The 18,151-nt window shown below is 37.2% G+C and overlaps 1 protein-coding gene across 1 annotated transcript in view; it reads right to left on the reverse strand.

Annotated features, from left to right (window-relative positions):
- DTHD1 (death domain containing 1) overlaps window positions 1-12,937 on the reverse strand; it is a 65,480-nt gene extending 52,543 nt beyond the window's left edge. Inside the window, exons 1-4 of the mRNA XM_058722885.1 lie at window positions 12,548-12,937; window positions 9,468-10,083; window positions 5,323-5,650; window positions 2,277-2,456 (exon numbers count right to left, since the gene is read on the reverse strand). Of these exons, the coding sequence (XP_058578868.1) occupies window positions 2,277-2,456; window positions 5,323-5,650; window positions 9,468-10,083; window positions 12,548-12,818 (1,395 nt within the window). The 5' untranslated portion in view covers window positions 12,819-12,937. The remainder of the gene's footprint in view (window positions 1-2,276; window positions 2,457-5,322; window positions 5,651-9,467; window positions 10,084-12,547) is intronic.
- Window positions 12,938-18,151: the final 5,214 nt, after the last annotated feature.

Genomic DNA, 18,151 nt, shown 5'->3' on the forward strand with positions numbered 1-18,151 from the left:
TTATAAATAACTGAGAAACACTCATTGTAGGCAACAAAATGACCTAGAAAACAAAATAGACATTTTACGTAATTTCTAATTAAAACTGCTGTTAGATCAACAAGAAACTAGAAACTAGAAAAACAAGACTATATTTGTTTCCTCTCACACAAGAGTGGCTAATAAAAATAGCTAGCATAATTCTAAAATTTCAAAGTTTATGGAAAATACTTATGAATACATAGTTCATAATATGGGTTTTTCCCCTATTTTTTCTTCTCCGTTAACCACTTACGATAACTGAGAGAAACAGGAGAACATGAGGGGAGAGTCTAGACTGGAAGAACAGAAAATATTGAGAAAGTGTATCTTCTAAAATGTGCACTGATGCTCTATCATATCTTGTGTATACTTTGCAAATGGTGTTTGTATATACTAAATCCTCATTCCCAAAAAGGGATGTTTTATAATTAAATATAACTAAATATTCATAATCATAAATATTTAAATTGGTTAGCCTCTTTTTTTGCCATCCTCTCAGATGCAAATTTTGAATCATATGAATGTCCCAAATTCTGGCATCAATTCTATCATAGATACTCAACATATGTTTTTGTTAATAATTATCAAGACACACACACACACACACACACACACACACACAGCTAAGAAAGCTTTCAAATAAAGCAGGGATGTACTTTGGAATGAGATTCATTATGCTCTAAATCCCCACTTTATCACTGATAACACTGTATGTTAGGTCATTAAAAATATAAGAGGAGCATCTGGGTGGCTCAGTCGGTTAAGCGTCCAGCTCTTCCTTTTGGCTCAGGTCATGATCTCACAGTTCGTGAGTTGAAGCCCTACATTGGGTTCTGTGCTGAACATGAAACCTTCATGAGATTCCGTATTTCCCTCTCTCTCTGCCCTATCCCTTTCATGCTCTTTCTCTCTCAATAAACAAACAAACAAACATTAAAAAAAAAACAAACCTGGACCACTTTCTTACACCATACACAAAATAAACTCAAAATGGATGAAAGAGCTAAATGTAACACAGGAAGCCATCAAAATCCTACAGGAGAAAACAGGCAACAACCTCAGCCACAGCAACTTCTTAGTAGACATGTCTCCAGAGGCAAGGGAAACTAGAAGCAAAAATAAACTATTGGGACCTCATCAAAATAAAAAGCTTCTGCACAGCAAAGGAAACAATCTACAAAACTAAAAGGCAACTGACAGAATGGGAGAAGATATTTGCAAATGACATATCAGATAAAGGGTTACTATCCAAAATCTATAGAGAACTTATCAAACTCAACACCCCAAAAAAATAAATACTCCAGTGAAGAAATGGGCAAAAACATGAACAGACAATTTTTGAAAGAAGACATCCAGATGACTAATAAACACATGAAAAGATGCTCAACATCACTCAATATCAGGGAAATACAAACCAAAACCACAATGCGATGCCACCTCACACCTGTCAGAATGGCTAAAATTAACAACTCAGGCAACAACAGATGTTGACTAGGATGTGGAGAAAGGGGAAAACTTTTGCACTGATGGTGGAAATGCAAACTGGTGCAGCCACTCTGGAAAATAGTATAGAGATTCCTCAAAAAATTAAAAATAGAACTACCCTATGACCCAGCACTTAAACTAGTAGGTATTTATCCAAAGGATACAAAAATGCTGATTTGAAGGGGCACATTCATATATATATACATATGTATATGTGTATATATGTATATATATGTGAATATTACTTGGCAAACAAAAAGAATGAAATATTGCCATTTGCAGCAGCATGAATGGAACTAGAGTGTATTATGCTAAGCAACATAAGTCAGTCAGAGAAAGATAAATATCATATGATTCCACCATGTGGAATTTAATAAACAAAACAGATGAGCATAGGGGAAGGGAAGAAAAAATAAGATAAAAAGAGAGGGAGGAAAACCATAAGAGACTCTTAAATATAGAGAACAAATTGAAGGTTGCTGGAGGGGTATTGAGTAGGACAATGGGATAAATGGGTAATGGGCATTAAGGAGGGCATTTGTTAGGATGAGCCCTGGGTGTTATATTTAAGTGATGAATCACTAAATTCTATTATTGAAATAAATTAATAAATAAAATTTAAATAAAAGACAAAAAGGATAAAAAAGAAAAGTATAAGAAGAATTCATTTACTGTTATATTAAATAGTGGTATCTTCTTTATCCTTTTGGGACTATGTTTGATGACCCACAAAATCTATGAGAAGAAACTTACCAGTTTTTAGCATTTACCTTTAATTGTACCAGTACTGATGAGCCAAAAACTCCTGGAGGGTAATTTAAGGACACTCGGGAATCCATGCTTGGCTTAAGAGTATGGCCTTTCTTTGTTACTGTGAAGGACTCTTTCTTTAAACAAGACACAACAGAAAAGATACCCAACTTGTACACTTTGACTTCAGCACAGGTCCCCTGTATGGATTGAGGACATGAAAGGACATTAATGCAGCACTGTTCAGGGAGTATCTGCTGTACATACTCTGCTGTGAAAAAAAAAAAAAAAAAGAAAGAAAAAAGAAAAAGTCTATCTGCTGTCCCTGTAATAATCTCTCACAATTGAGAAAGATTTCATTAACACCAAAGGGTTGGTCATTTCATGAGATGAGGTGGAAGTCGATATTAGTTTCTCAGATTTGGACTACGTGGTAGAAAAGAGAGAAATAAATATATTTTTAAATTTAAATTAAATCCCCCCCAAGATGTATAGTGAATGAACAATCACATTTAGTGTTTTCATAAATATTAACTATTTGTGGAATCCTATGTTCCTTTACCAGAATAAACTTTAAATATTGGCCTTTAGGGGCACCTGGTTGGCTCATTTGGTTAAGCATCCAACTCTTGATTTCAGCTCATGTTATTTCATGGTTCGTGGGTTTGAGCCCCCCACTGGGCTCTGCGCTGGCAGCCCAGAGCCTGCTTGGTATTCTTTCTCTCTCTCTCTCTCTCTCTCTCTCTCTCTCTCTCTCTCTCCTCTCTCTTTCTCTCTCTCTCAAAATAAAGAAATAGACTTAAAAAAATTAATAGATATTGGCCTTTATTCAGAAAATTCAACACTGTTTTAGGAAATTCCAAATTTCATTATTTGGGTAGTTTATGCAAACACTAAAGCACCTGTACCGTCAGCAAATTCTTCCTTCTGACAGCTCACAATCTCTTAGCAAAGCCATTTTTTCTATTCTTCCCCTTCATGCAGTGGGAACAAAAAAAAAAAAAAAAACAAACTGGAAAGAGACATTTGTGTTTATTTTTTATATACTGACATTTACATTTTTAATGCATATATGCAGTCACATATTGAAGCTTTTTTTATCATACAAAAGGGAACTGAGCACATGAAGGAAAGCAAAATGATCTATTCGTGTAACCACCAAAGCTTAAAATGAGGAGGAAGGCTCTATTGGTCTATTGGTAATTTGGTCTATTCATGTGTCCCCCCATTCCGGCTCCACCCCAGCATGAGTGGATAATATGCAGACACACACACATAAGCAAACATTTCAGGGACACTCACAATGGAAAATAATCTATCATTTAAAAACTGAGGAAGACATTTCACAATATCACGTCACGAAACCGTCATCGGGAAACTTAAGGGCAAGATGAATGGTCTTCATTGGCTGAAGGGAAAATGGTGAGAAGTAAGAAACAAAAGTCTTCCCAGAGCTGGTGGTGGTGGCTGTGCATTTTCTGCACATTTGGCAGATGCTGGGAACCAGAAGTGTTTTTAAGCATGGGAGTTGCCATGAACAGAAGTCTGATGATGGTTTGTTTATCTGACTCTAGAATTAGCATTCTTAAATGTTGGATGAACCACATAAAATTTTGGAAGGACTCCAGAGTTTAAAATTTTTGAGCTAAGAATGGGGATAACTACCCTTGGAAAATTATAAAAAGCATATGCTTTTGTATTTTTAGTAGAGGATGGACCTCTTATTTTGTTTCCTTTTTGCTTTGATTATCCATTTACTAAACATCTTGCCTGCCCATTTTGTGAAAGTCACATGTACTATCAACAGTTTTTGCTTTTATAATGTCAGTCATGTAGACTGGTCAAGATGAAAAAGCCACAATCAAGGGCAATGCTGATCAGACTATTATACATGCAGTCTTCCTAGACTAAATATAAAATGTATCAGGGACATGAATTGGAATAAATAATTAGAACAAGCTTAGCTTTCATATTCTACTGTATAACCTTGTTTGTAACTCAGAAAAGTCCCAAATCAGAAAAAGAAGAGATGTATTATAAAGAATTTCTTGTTTTGTGGAATTTTTAAACGTTGATTCCTTGCCCTCGTCTTCAAATAATGATGACTTACTTAAAGCTAAGAAGAAAAATATTTTGTTTAATGGTAAATTCGGTGGCCCACAGAAAAATCTTTAACCTTAGTTCCCGTCAACTTTATGCTAATTTAACAATTGTTATATTCTGTCTTCAAAACAAGAATTTGTGACAGTAGAGAAGTTCAGAGTTATTACAATAAAGTCTAATTTATTAACTCCTAACACATGTTTATAGGCTACTTTTATCTTAAGTGCATTTACTCATTTGATCCCTATGACCCTATCAGGTAGACACTATTATTGTGTTCATTTTCAGATAAAGAAATAGAGTCTTGGCAAGGTTACATAATTTACCCACGCTAACACAGCAAGAAAGTATAGGACCCCTTCTGCAAACCCAGCCAGTCTTCCTCCACAACCCACATCCTAACCACCACATATACTGTCTTCTGTGTATAAACAAAACACAATTTATAGACTTAATAACTATCGCCAGGCATGCGCGCGCACACACACACACAATTGTTCATTTTTTTAAACATATTTTCCCAACTCATGAATGATAAAAATAAAACTAGTATTATCTGGGGATACCAATCTTCTTAAATTTAGACAGAGGTCCATCACATTAGAAATGTTAGTCTAATGCTAGTCTAGGGCATGAAGCTGAGTAAGCCATGATTTTGGTATTGTTTTCCAGGTGAAAATACATTTGCTGGGTCCTAGACACAAGTTCTTCATTCCTAAGTTTGGTCAATAACTTCTGCTCTTTGATCTTTATAGATAGCAAAAAATAAAACAAAAAAAAAACAAAAAATAAAACAAAAAAAATAAACAAAAAATAAACAAAAAAAAATTCACTGGTGTTAACCTAATCAGCCTTTCCACTTATTACACAATCTATCTATATCTATACACAATCTGGTAGCCTGACTAATATTTAGTAGAGGAGTCAAACAGCAAATGTAGATATAGCCAATGGTTTACCAACCTTGTAACTTCTTCTCATTCCTTCCAGTGAATTTGGAGTTAGGTAACTTGATCCAAGGTTTACGTCAGACACTTTCACCATGATGTCTCTGTAATTTCCCCTGTAACGTGCAGTAAATGGAATTGCAATGCATATTGGAAATGGAATTTCCTTTTCCACATCTGAGCACTCAACAGTGATGACATTACTGACCAACTCTTCATTATCACTCACTACTAAAGAACTCATGCTATTAATAATCCGGCATTCTAGATGCTGGAGAACATTTGATGGTGCTGTAATATAACAAGACACTTGGGGGCTGGTATCACTCAGTATATCAAAATACCTGCAGGGAAAAAAAAGACACAATTTTTGCAATTATTTAGTTTGTGTACTGTATAGCTAAATGCATAAGAGCACAAGCTCGAGAGCCACGTTGTTTTGGTGTGGATCCCAATTCTTCCACTTAGTAACTCTGTAACCTTTGGCAAGATACTCCACCTCTCTGTGCCTCAGTTTATTCAACTGTAAGACAGTTCAACTCAGTTTATTCTCACAGACTGTCTCATAAGAAGGCTGTGAGAATTAATAAACTAGCATATGTTAAGTAACTAGAAAGCTATGCCTGACATAGTTGGTATTGTATATTATATATATTAGCTATTGTTACTATTGACATTACCACTATTATTTAGGTGGTTGATTTCTCAGTTTTGTTCACTTTGCAAAATGAATCTGAAGACTGCTAATGCTTTTTGATAAACCAAGAACGTATACCTGAATCATTTACTAAATTTAAGGGAAGGAGACAAATATATATATATATATATATATATATATATATATATATATATATAATACATATCTGGTATTGGAATTATCCAAACACATTACATCAAATGATGATGTTTATTATGTTTTTGCGAAACACTGAGAAAGGTACAAAAATACTGTGAATTTATGATTAATCAAGGTAATTAGAAGCAGAATATTTACAATCCTCAAAGAATCAATACAAACACTTATTCTGACCATTTGTTATACTCTTGCTTATTATAACTATCACTTTTGCCAAAGATTTTAGAGTCTTAAACATTTAAATTCAGATTTGAGATCGGTCAGTCCCTTACTATTTGCTTGACCTTAAATATCAATAATTATTTTTTTAATGTTTATTTATTTTGAGGGCCAGAGGGAGAGACAGAGAAAGAATCCCAAGTGGGTTCTGCATTGACAGCATAGAGATGGCTACAGTGCTTGAACCCAGAAACTGAGATGCGGGCTGAGCCAAAACCAAAAGTCTGATGCTTAACCGACTGAGCCACTCAGGTGCCCAAATACCAATAATAATTATTAAAATAGCTAATATGTCAGCTCTCTCTATGGACCAGATTTTAGGTTACACATTGTTTTTTTTTTTTTATTTCAAGGTTTTATTATTTTTCAATAATATTTACACTCAACATGGAGCTTGAACTCACAACCCGAGATCAAGAGTTGCATGTTTTACCTGCTGAGCCAGCCAGGGGTCCCCACGTTGTTTCATTTAATCCTTACACTAGGGTGTCAGGCAGGTACTACTGTCATCACCTTTCACAGGTAAGGAAACTGAGGCTTAGAAAATTTCATGTGTTGAAAATCACACCAATGGCAAGCTACAGAACCAATACAAGAATCCATCTGTCTTTAGTACAAATGCCTACATGTTCTAACATAATATTCTCAAATCACTCCAAAGCACTGGCTTCTTGGTCCATTACAAACTGAAACTAATGCCTAATTCACGATGGTGTGAACATGGAATGAGATAAAATATTTAAACTTCTCATAATAAGGGGTTAGCATAAAATATGTGCTTGGTAAATGTTAGACCCTCTACATTAAAATTACCAGCTGTAGTTTCTCCTCTTCTGGTTACTTCACATTTCTCATCAGTGAAATGACTGAAATGTTGGCAATGCGAAAATATATAAGACGATCAGTATAAAATGCAGCGTTCATACCCAGTTCTAGAATAATAAGGTTTTAACCATTTTTCAATTATTAGTAGCTTGGATTTAATAGTGCCCTTTAACATAGATATCAAAAACAAAACAAAACAAAACAAAACAAAACATGTTGAAATTGTAGGGAGGGTCATTTATATTGATACTTCCGAACCTGTAAATTTAGAAAGAAAATTACCCAGTACATTGGTCTGTTTTTATATTCTCTGATGACAGTAATAATGGTACTTCAGAAAATGAGAGACAATTTTGGAATTGTTTAATAGAGAATACAGTGAGTCAGTCTTGTATAACTTCAAAAATGATTCTCTTCTATGCCCTGGAAATGATCTGCATACACTCTTCTAAAAGACAGATGAAATGAGTGAAGAGACCTATAAATGCTTCCATTTCCTCTAGGCTTAATCAAATAGATCTAGTCCAGCAGCTAAAATAATCAGATTGTTTATTTTAGTCTTGTTTCCCTTTGAGTCTATACGTACTAGGATAACAGTAGAAGAGATAGGTTTCTTACAGAAAACTATCCAGCAAGGAATCACAACAGATTCCCAGCAAGATTTTGTTCATGACATACATATTTTAAGTGATCTGATGGCGTTCTAGCCTGAGGGATTTAAAGGAGTCATCATCTTTATAAATATGCAAGCCAAGCACAATTGGTTTGGATGCTATGAAGAGGAAATCACTAACCAGGGAACACCTAGGGAGGTGTTAGAGGGAGTGGTTCAGCAGTGACTCATTAGTTGATGCTTTGAGTCATTTCTGAATGTAAGAATATGAAGTGTTAATATTTTTCTCCAGTAAAGTGGGTAACTGTGTATTAACTAACTTAATAGTTGTTTTGCAGGGGCAGTAGTTCTTTGAAACTATGGGGGTCTTTCATGCATCGAATGCACTCCTATGACATCTACAAAATTCATTACATTCTCAGCCATGTAGGGACATCACTGCTAACCTAACTCAACCTGTTCATTTTACTGATGAGATAGGTAAGGTCAAAGTAGCAAAATGAGTTGCTTGAGGTCGTTGACTCAGTTGTGGTGTTGTCCTGGAAACGGTATCGTACACCTGAAAACAACACCACACGTCATGGCAGAGAGGGGTTAAATGAAGTTTGGAAGCGTGTGGGAGGTAGAGAAAGTGAGGGTTGTTGAGAGTGAGATCGATTATATACTAACATGAAGGCCAGCGTGAGCAGCTACAAAGTGACGTGGTGCTAGGCCCTTTACGTGATTTTCCCATTTGACCTTACCAAATAATCCCAGCAAGTATATATAATGTCTACAAAGAAGAAAATAGGGCTAAGAGATGAAGCAAGCTGCCCAGGGTCACAGAACTATTATGTAATAAAACAGGATATAAAATGTTAAGTCTTTCTGATTCCCAAAGCAATGATTGTTTCATTCTTCTCCATTGCCTTGCAAGGATGTGATATTTGCTAGAAAACTATGGCTTGTGAATATTTTATTTTATTTGGACAAATAGGGATTATTATTCCCTTGTATAGGGGAGATAATTCCTGAAGTATATCAGTCAATTTCCACTTTTATTCTTTCACATGTCATGGGCTCTTTGGGAATCTGGTAAAAGTTTTGAACCATCTTCAAAGAGGTAAAATAGGTATGAAAATACACATTTAGTTTTAAAAACTGCTTAAAGCTTACCCATGCCCCCTAGAGACTACAGATACAGGTTAAGAATTTATGATAATTCATAAATAAAATAAATGTGAGGATTTATTTGAGGATATAACTAAAACAAATCTGAGGCTAGAAAATGCATTTCCAGTATATGAACTCTCTGTAATCTCCTAGTTTCTTTTTATTATAATTGAAAGAGTAGTGATTTAGAATACCATTCAGGTTCTGGACAATTGTTCATTTAAACTGCTTCCATATATAGTCAATTCCTCTCCCTCTAAAGAAACATTGAGTGTTTGTTTCCTAAAACTATAAAAAAAAAAAAATTAGTGATAGCTGCCATATAAATGCTGCTAAGAGTAATTTAAGCTGAATTATTGATTTGTAATATTTTTTGGAGATGATCTGAAAGGGAAATGTAAAATTCTAGTCATGTATAAATACTACGTGTAATCACTATAGAAACACACGTATCAGTAGGCATTGTATAAGCACCACTCACATTACATTTACTTACTCCTTTTCCATTATGTTATTCTTTTGCTTTAGACTCTCTGAATCATTGGAAAGGAGACTATTCAGATATCTGCTGGAGATATCACATGTTATTGAGGATGTGGTAATCTCTTCTCTTTGGTTCTCTGAGGTCTCTTGTATTTCTCTTTCTGTTGCCTGGATTATGTCATGCGTCTCTTCCCTGTTGCCATTTACGTTCTCAACAGTCATGTGTTCTGTTTGTTTATCATCTTCATTTTCTACATTATCTGGGAACATTTTGTTCTCTGTTTCCTCTTGCTCTGTTATATCTTCATTCAATGATGTATTGTTTTCCTTTTCCACTAAGTCTGAATTCATATGTGCTTTATTTTTTTTTAACTGGACCTGGTTCGTATAATGACTTTGCTCTCCATTTGTGGAAGAAACAGTAGCTGTTTCTATGACATTCTGTTCCCTTCTTGCAGCAATGTCTGCTTCTTTGATATCGTGAATGGTGGACATTGTCTTCAGTGGGGTACATTCATCATGCATGCCGCATAAATTACACATCTCCTTTTCTTCTTTCTTTAGAAGTGTAGCAGTGCTCCCCAAATATTCATTTATTTTCATGAGGCAGTCTATGAAAGTAGTCATTTCTACACACACACACACACACACACACACACAGATACATAAAAAGAATAAAATACAAAGCTGAAACAAATTATATTTCTCCACTGAGGTATGGCAAGATAACCTTACAAGACTACCAAGACCCTTACCAGTCATTTAAGCCCATCTCCCTCCTGAAGGAGAAGTCATTTGTACAACTGTCATTCTTTTAACATGTCTAGGAATTGGGGACAAATTGTTTTTTACTGTAGTGGCAAAGAGTAAGTCTAATACCTTCTGCGCATGAAAATACTTTGAATATTTGCAGGTGGATAGCATGATCTCCCCTACACAGCAACAAAACTACTCAACTGAACTCAACATTTCCCTCAATCATTCCTTGATGATCTAGTATGACTTTGAGACTTGTTCCTTCTCCTTTTAAGGTACTATATTGTTTATCAGTGATCCACTTAAAGTATTTCCCTGAAATTCAGCAAAACACTTCAGAGGAGACTTGAGTAGCAGGCATACCATAGCTACATTATTTTTACTGGTGTAGAAACTATACTTTTTTAGGTACTTTTCTGGCTGCTATAAGAATGAAATTAAGTTTATACTATTCTTCCTGCTGAGCTTGTGATCATTTACAGTTGTCTAATCAGCCTTCCAAAGAATAGCTTTAATTATACAGCTTCTGATTCTCTGATTAGAACCTGCATTAGCTACTCAAGGACTACTAAACCAAGTCAAACCTCTTCACGCTAGTGAAGATCCTCGTGATCTTATTTGAAATAATATTTTACTCCATCCCCGTGTCCTACCATTCTCTTCTTTGTTCATCCCTCCTCTGAGGTCACAGCTCATAGCTCAGGTCATTTGATCACTTCTTGCAGGCTTAGCAGTTCTCCAATCTTTAGAATTCAATTCTGAACTAAGGAATGTGTAATTTAGGCCCCATACATCGGTCAGTATCTTAAGAATCATCATTAAATCATCCTTTTACAAGTCTAGGTTTATCTTTGGGCTCCAATTCTCACAACTTGTGTTTTTGTCTTGTACCCAAGACCACCTTTATTTTGATCTCCTATTCTGGTAGCTGTGACCTTATCATTTTCCATGAATAAGCATTTGTCTTGATATGTTGCCTAAGACCATATTCGACTCGCTCCAGAGACTAGAGTCCTAGGTATGAGCTCCAGCTGCCATTGTCTGGATCATGCTGCCTCTGGGCAGATTTCCCCAATGCCTACCATCTGCCTTCTAGATAATTTCTTAACATTATCTGCCCTGGATGCCTGATTGATGAGACCTGCCCACTTACCTTGACACTATATTATTTAGAGTTCGATTTCATGATACCACCCATCTTCTTATCTAGAGTAACTGTTGTCTGAGATCATATTCATCAGATACAATATTCTTCCTGTCATACTTCTCAGCACCCATAATTGGGACTATTCCCAAGAACCTGCTCCCCTCTCAGTGTGTGTGTAAGGGAGTGTCCAATTCTATAGCCCAGCCCACCCCAGTCTTTCTACTGTTTTTATAATTAATGGATTCAAGCTCAAATAATTCTACAAATAGAACTTCATCTTATTCCAATATAGAAAAACTGTTTGTTCTGTCTCAAAACAGGAATATTTTTCTGCTTAAAAATTTTTTCTTACTGTTTATTTTTGAGAGAGAGAGAGAGAGAGAGAGAGCGCATGAGTGGGAGAGGGACAGAGAGAGAGGGAGACACAGAATCCAAAGCAGGCTCCACACTCTGAGCTGTCAGCACAGAGCCCGACATGGGGCTCAACCTTCAGACCATGAGATCATGACCTGAGCCGAAGTTGGTTGCTTAACCAACTGAGCTACCCAGGTACCCCAATTTTCCTACTCTTAATTGTGGATCCTGCTAATAATACCCTTGCCCGGAATGCTTTTTCAAGATTCCTAATTTCCAGCTGCATGAATCCAATTCATTCCTTAAGATTCAGCTTATTTATTTTTTAAAAAAGATTTTTTTAATGTTTATTTATTTCTGAGACAGAGAGAGACAGAGCATGAGTGGGGGAGGGACAGAGAGAGAAGGAGACACAGAATCTGAAGCAGGCTTCAGGCTCTGAGCTGTCGGCACAGAGCCGGACGCGGGGCTCGAACTCACAAACTGTGATATCATGACCTGAGCCGAAGTCAGTGGCTCAACCGACTGAGCCACCCAGGAACCCCACTTAAGCTTCAGCTTAAAATACAACATTTGATCTAGCAAAATTCCCAAATTCCCATTCTAATAATGGAATCATTCTTGCTTCTGAACTCTTAATGTACTTTCTTTCTATTTCTCGAATGGAACTAGTTTTGCTATCTCTTGCACTATTGTGCATTTGTCTTACCTTATTTCCCCAAATAGTCCCTTATGGACAAGACTCTATCTTAGCCTTCTTCGCATGCTCCTTAGTACCTCTTAAAGTGACTACTCAATCAACATTTCTTAGAGAAAGAATAAAAAGAAATACTTGCCTTGTTTCCAGACACACTGATTCTCCTTGTCAAGCAATACATACAGCTGCTGGCAGGTAGAGCGCAGAGTCCCTGCAGTGTGCTCCAAGAGTTGGTGAAGGGCCCCACTGAGCTCTTGCCCCAGAAAGACCACTGTGGCTATCCAAGTGGCCCCTCCAGCCCCTTCACAATGGCTATCTCCCAGGAGGGCCTGTTTTAGCATCAGATTTTGTCTCCAAATCTGCTTCAATATTTGGCCTAGTTTACCTGAGCCCATGTCTTCTGAATCCATTTATGCTCCAAGAGTGGAACGCTTCTTTTCTGCCAGCAAAGCCTTGAAGGTTTAGCGAATTCAAACTTGGCAATGGAACTTCTCTTAAAAATCTAGGAGATGATCCAAGTCAGCTAGCCAAGCACTTTCTCGCAACATAATAGTTTATTCAGCTTCTTGTTGACCAGTGAAAAGTTACTAGGTGACCAAAGGAGGGGCGTTCCCACACCCTGGTTGCCATTGTGTACAGAGTAGATTAATCACAGGGATAGAGCTAGCTCACACAATCCCACTCTCCATGGAAGTTTTACACATTCAATATGTATATGAGAAGCCCTATGTGCCTTTCAAGTTTTGAGGCAAAAAAATATAGATTCTATGGTGGGATGAGAACTTTATTAATCAAAGGTAAACTGTTTAACAGTATTGTCAATAAGATTCCTATGTGATAATTAAAAATATTTATGAATGAAATAATATGATGTTTGAATTGTTGCAAAACAATCAGGAAGTGTTGGAGTGGTGTTGAGATGAGTTAAGATGGGCTGCTACTTAATTGTTGAAGCTGGATGTGGTTACAGGGAGGGTCTTTACGATTTTTCTCTAATTAGCATATATTTATAATTCTTTTATAATAAAGAGCTTTAAAAACAGAATCCTCTGCTAGAGTACATCTATTGCCATTGGTTAGGTAAGTCAAATTAGTACCTTTTTATACAGCAAGGCTGCAGTGGGATTGAGACAGGTGCCTGGCCACTTTCCTCTGTGATAATTTCTCTCTAATTAGATAAAATGCCCCTTCACTAAAATAAAGCAAACATGAAGAGTGGCTCTCTCTGAACTAGCAAGGACTCTTCACCATGTATAATTAAAATTCACATACAACAGTTTCTCACCACTACTGATGTTTCAGGTAGCACATTATATATGAGGCCATTGCAATACAGGACTTGATACAAGAGAACCTGGGGGGGGGGTGCCAAGGAATCCCCCCTTCCCCCCTTCCTCCTCTCCAATCCCCCTCCCCTGATTAGAGAGAACATAGCACCTGGAGAGGGCAGTGCATTCCAGATTCATATTCTTTCAGAGATACTGGGATGAAGTGAAAGCTTTCCAAAGGGAAGACCAGGCTGCTTCTCCCCAAGCCATCACATTTTGTCATTTGACACTGCGATTCTTAGAGCCACACTCATGATGCCTGGATGACAAGATAGGGAAAGAAAACCCAGTGAATAAAGAATAAAGAATGAACCACAGGTCTCATTACTGCCCACGCTGCCTGTGGTTTGAAGAGTCTTCAGGAAAAGAAAGGGAACGGCATGAAGCATGGTGGCAGGGTGGCCGTGAGAGGAGGGCCTCTGTGAACCTCGGTTCACTGAAAAGGTGATTTCTTTTTGAGATATTAGTTCATACATCATGGGCCACTTTGTCTTAATATTTTTCACCATCTTCTCAATACTAAACGCTTTCTGCTTCAATTTTCTTTTCTTTACTTTTTTTCCCCTTAACTCCTGAAATATGTATGTAATCCCAGTAATAGTGTATATAATGGCTTTCAGTCAATGCCAATTCTGAAAACTTTGTATAGCATTTTCTGTGGGCTAGGCTTAAGGGCTAGGCAAGAGGGCCTTTTTGGAGTTGGGGGAGAGGTTGACACCTAGTAGATTATGAAAATGCAACTCAGACTTTGTGAGAGATAGAGCAGACATGTACATAAAAAGGTCATGCAAGCTTTGAGGAGTAAAAAAGTGAGTCCATCTAGAGGCCTGGGAGGTTTTGGATTAGGAGCTACAGGATGGTCTGGATTTGAGCAGGCTAGAAGATAGAGAAAAGGAACATTCTAGGGTAGGAAATAATCACATGATCAAAGGCATGGAGGCACGAAATGACCCGGTGCAATCAAACATGGGAAAGCCTGGCTTTACAGGAAGATTCAAAAACAAGTCGGAGGAAGTGATGAAAGAAGGATCTAATAACTGAGGAGAGTCGGGAGAAGAAGTTGGAATTTTGTTTGGCAGGCAAAAGAGAGAAATTAAGTTTAGATGGTAGAGACCCAGGAGGCAGAAGGCTTGAGGGCCCATATTAGAGCAGCAACAGTACAGGCAGGGAGGGAGATGTCTTGAGAAGGGGGTTGAAGTCAAGTGACTAGAACTCACTAAGTCATTAGAGGGAGAAGAATCAAAAGCACTGAAAATCCATTGATTGATTTAAGAAATATTTATTGGCCACTGGTGGAATCACTGTGCTTGGAGAGAGCATGAGACTAAAATGTTTTAGTTGAGGTGAGCAAATAAATGAGAGAACAATTCAATGAACTAAGGAGTTTAGGAAGAACGTTAGACTGGATGAGTAGATAATTTGATTAATTTTGGATTTGCCGAGCTTGAGATAGCTTAGGACAGTTTGAAATGTACTATAAATTAAAAACAAAGAATAATATTGGCATATTTGAACGTCATCAGCAAATAGGTGATGGATGAGTCCCTGAAAGTAGAAGAGATCAATGGAGATTTCTACTAATGCGCGTTTTAATTGTTGAGTAAAACTGATAGTGAAATGCTGAACATTGGACCAACACACCAATACACTTTTTTTCCCTTCTAGATATGTTGTAAATTTCTTTCTCAGGGCAGGGGGGATTAAAAAAAATCACCCAAAAACATTTTTCTTCAGCCTCATTGACATTTGCTCTCCTCAAGTCCAAACTTGTTCTCTGACTTCCCAAGTACATGTAATATTTGCAAAGTCAGACCTACCACTGGCCATTGCTACATTTACTTGTTAAAACAAGCATCTGCATGTTCCTGCATCTTGTTTCCAGGTAATTGAAGTCACTAACCATGGAAAGAACTGACATTTGCAATCAAGATTTGTGACATCCACAGACACTAGCTCCTAACATTTATCTTGGTGGGTTGAACATTTGATTAGCATCTTCACTGTGGCTACTAGCTCTTATCACTACTAAGACTATCTTTTACTTTCTTTACTGAGAACTCTTTGCTTCCACTGACATTAAAGCGACTAGCAGGCAGCCTTCAATTCCTATGCAACATTGTATGGTTGAAAAACAGCAGTTCTCCTTAACATGAAAAGCATCACGGTGAGTAGAGATGAAATTCAAGTGAAGTGGATGGTCACTTGGGTACTACAGGAGAAAGAAACTTCTGCAATGGACTGAACAACCTGTTGATACTAGTCAGGAGGTGAGGACAACACAGTTTGAAGTGTGATAAAGTATGCTACTTTCCATGGAAATTAGAGTGAGCCAGGGTTGATAAATCAGATGTAAGCAAAGGGATTACATAGGCATAAGGTACTATGAGTCACTGTTACAAGTCCTGTTATCTGATTTTGTTATTTTCTTTGAGTGCCTGTAGCTGGCTCCATCAGAGATTTGGGTACAGTGAGCACAGACTAAATTTGCCCCATTCGAAAACTCTTGTTGAATTTCTGTTCATCTTTTATCTGATTAGGACAAGCTCATACAACTGAATGATGTGTGGAAGGAAAAAGGAAAAGTAGTTGTTTTGTTTTTGTTTCCCCCAATCCTTTGTTACAGAATTCCCAGTGTGCTTATCAATTTTTAAGAGTATTTAGAGAATAAGTAGTAAAATTCGAAGCTTAGGTTCCTGGTTAAACAATGTAGGCTAGATATGTATTCTATCTCTGCTTCTCCCAAAATGCCACTGAAGAGGGTAAGAGAATGTATAATCCCTAAAGGACAGAGAGAATGGGTGATACTGTGACAGATAAAAGATGTCAACAAACTTTGGGAACATCAAAAGCAGCTGGACTAAGTAAAGGACTTAACAGGCAAAGAGAGCATGTATAGGGGCGAAAATAGGCCAGTTCATGCCATGTAATCTCAGAAGGTACCAGGAATTAGAAACATCTAGTACCTCTGACAGTGAGAGTGAAGGGGGGGCATAAGCCAGTTTTTACTGGAACTCAGATTGGGGAGCAGGTAGATTCCTAAATCCCTTCCTCTGTTCCAAATAGCCAGATAAGTCTCTCTCCCACACAGCAGAAGCTAGAGACTTTCTCTATGAAGAAACTGCAGCAGGAAGGTAGAAGGCCTGGACCTTGCCAAGAACTGGAAGGAAGTGCTATGATGGCATGGGTTAAGAGAAATCTGACAATGTTAAATAGTGAGGTCCCATGCGACCGTGACCGTTCTGCTCAGTTCCAAGAACAGCGGCCTGCAGGCATAACCTCTCAGGCAGAAGATTAGAGGTTTCCTCTCTAGAGTAATTGAACATCCAAAGAGAAAAATCTATTAATAGTGAAACTTTTGGTGCTCCTCCCCACCCCCCATCCCTGACCCCATGTCCCATCAACAGTGAAGGACCAGTCTGTCATAAACCCCATCTAAGGCATAAGAAGTTACTGAAAGTTTCTCCTAATGCCTCACTTTTAAGAATGGAGTAAGAGCGCTGTTTTGAAGGGACACAGGCACCCCAATGTTTATAGCAGCATTATCAACAATAGCCAAAGTATGGAAAGAGCCCAAGTGTCCATCGATGGATGAATGGATAAAGAAGATGTGGTATACACACACACACACACACACACACACACACACACACAATGGAGTATTACTCAGCAATCAAAAAGAATGAAATCTTTCCATCTGCAACTACATGGATGGAACTGGAGGGTATTATGCTAAGTAAAATTAGTCAGAGAAAGACAAAAATCATATGACTTCACTCATATGAGGGCTTTAAGAGACAAAACAGATGAACACAAGGGAAGGGAAACAAAAATAATATAAAAACAGGGAGAGGGACAAAACAGAAGAGACTCATAAATATGGAAACCAAATTGAGGGTTACTGGAGGGGTTGTGGGAAGGGGGATGGGCTAAATGGGTAAGGGGTACTAAGGAATCTACTCCTGAAATCATTATTGCACTATATGCTAATTTGGATGTAAATTAAAAAAAAAAAAAAGAATGGAGTAATAGACAAGTGACTCAGGCGTTTGAAAAAGCTTCTTTTATGACATTAGACACTGAAGCAAACATGAATAAAAAATTTGAGAAAATAGAGCTAACATAGGGAAGAGGAGAAAATATGAAATAAATCTATAATTAGCATCCTTAGAGTCTAGGATTAGAGAACATAATGCATCTACAAAACAAAACAAAAAGATTTTCTAAAAAAAGGAACATTTGGACAAGGGGAAATAACTCACCGAAATTAAAATAGGATAACAAACAGAAATTTTTCAAACTGGTATACGGGTAGAAATAAATAGTTGAGGAAATTGCCCAGAAGGTCAAACAAAAAGACAAAGAGACAAGAGGGAAAAAAGGAGGTTAAGGTCATTCATCCAGGTGGTCCAAATAAT

Source organism: Neofelis nebulosa, chromosome 3 (genome assembly GCF_028018385.1).
Source record: "Neofelis nebulosa isolate mNeoNeb1 chromosome 3, mNeoNeb1.pri, whole genome shotgun sequence".
NCBI lineage: Eukaryota > Metazoa > Chordata > Mammalia > Carnivora > Felidae > Neofelis > Neofelis nebulosa.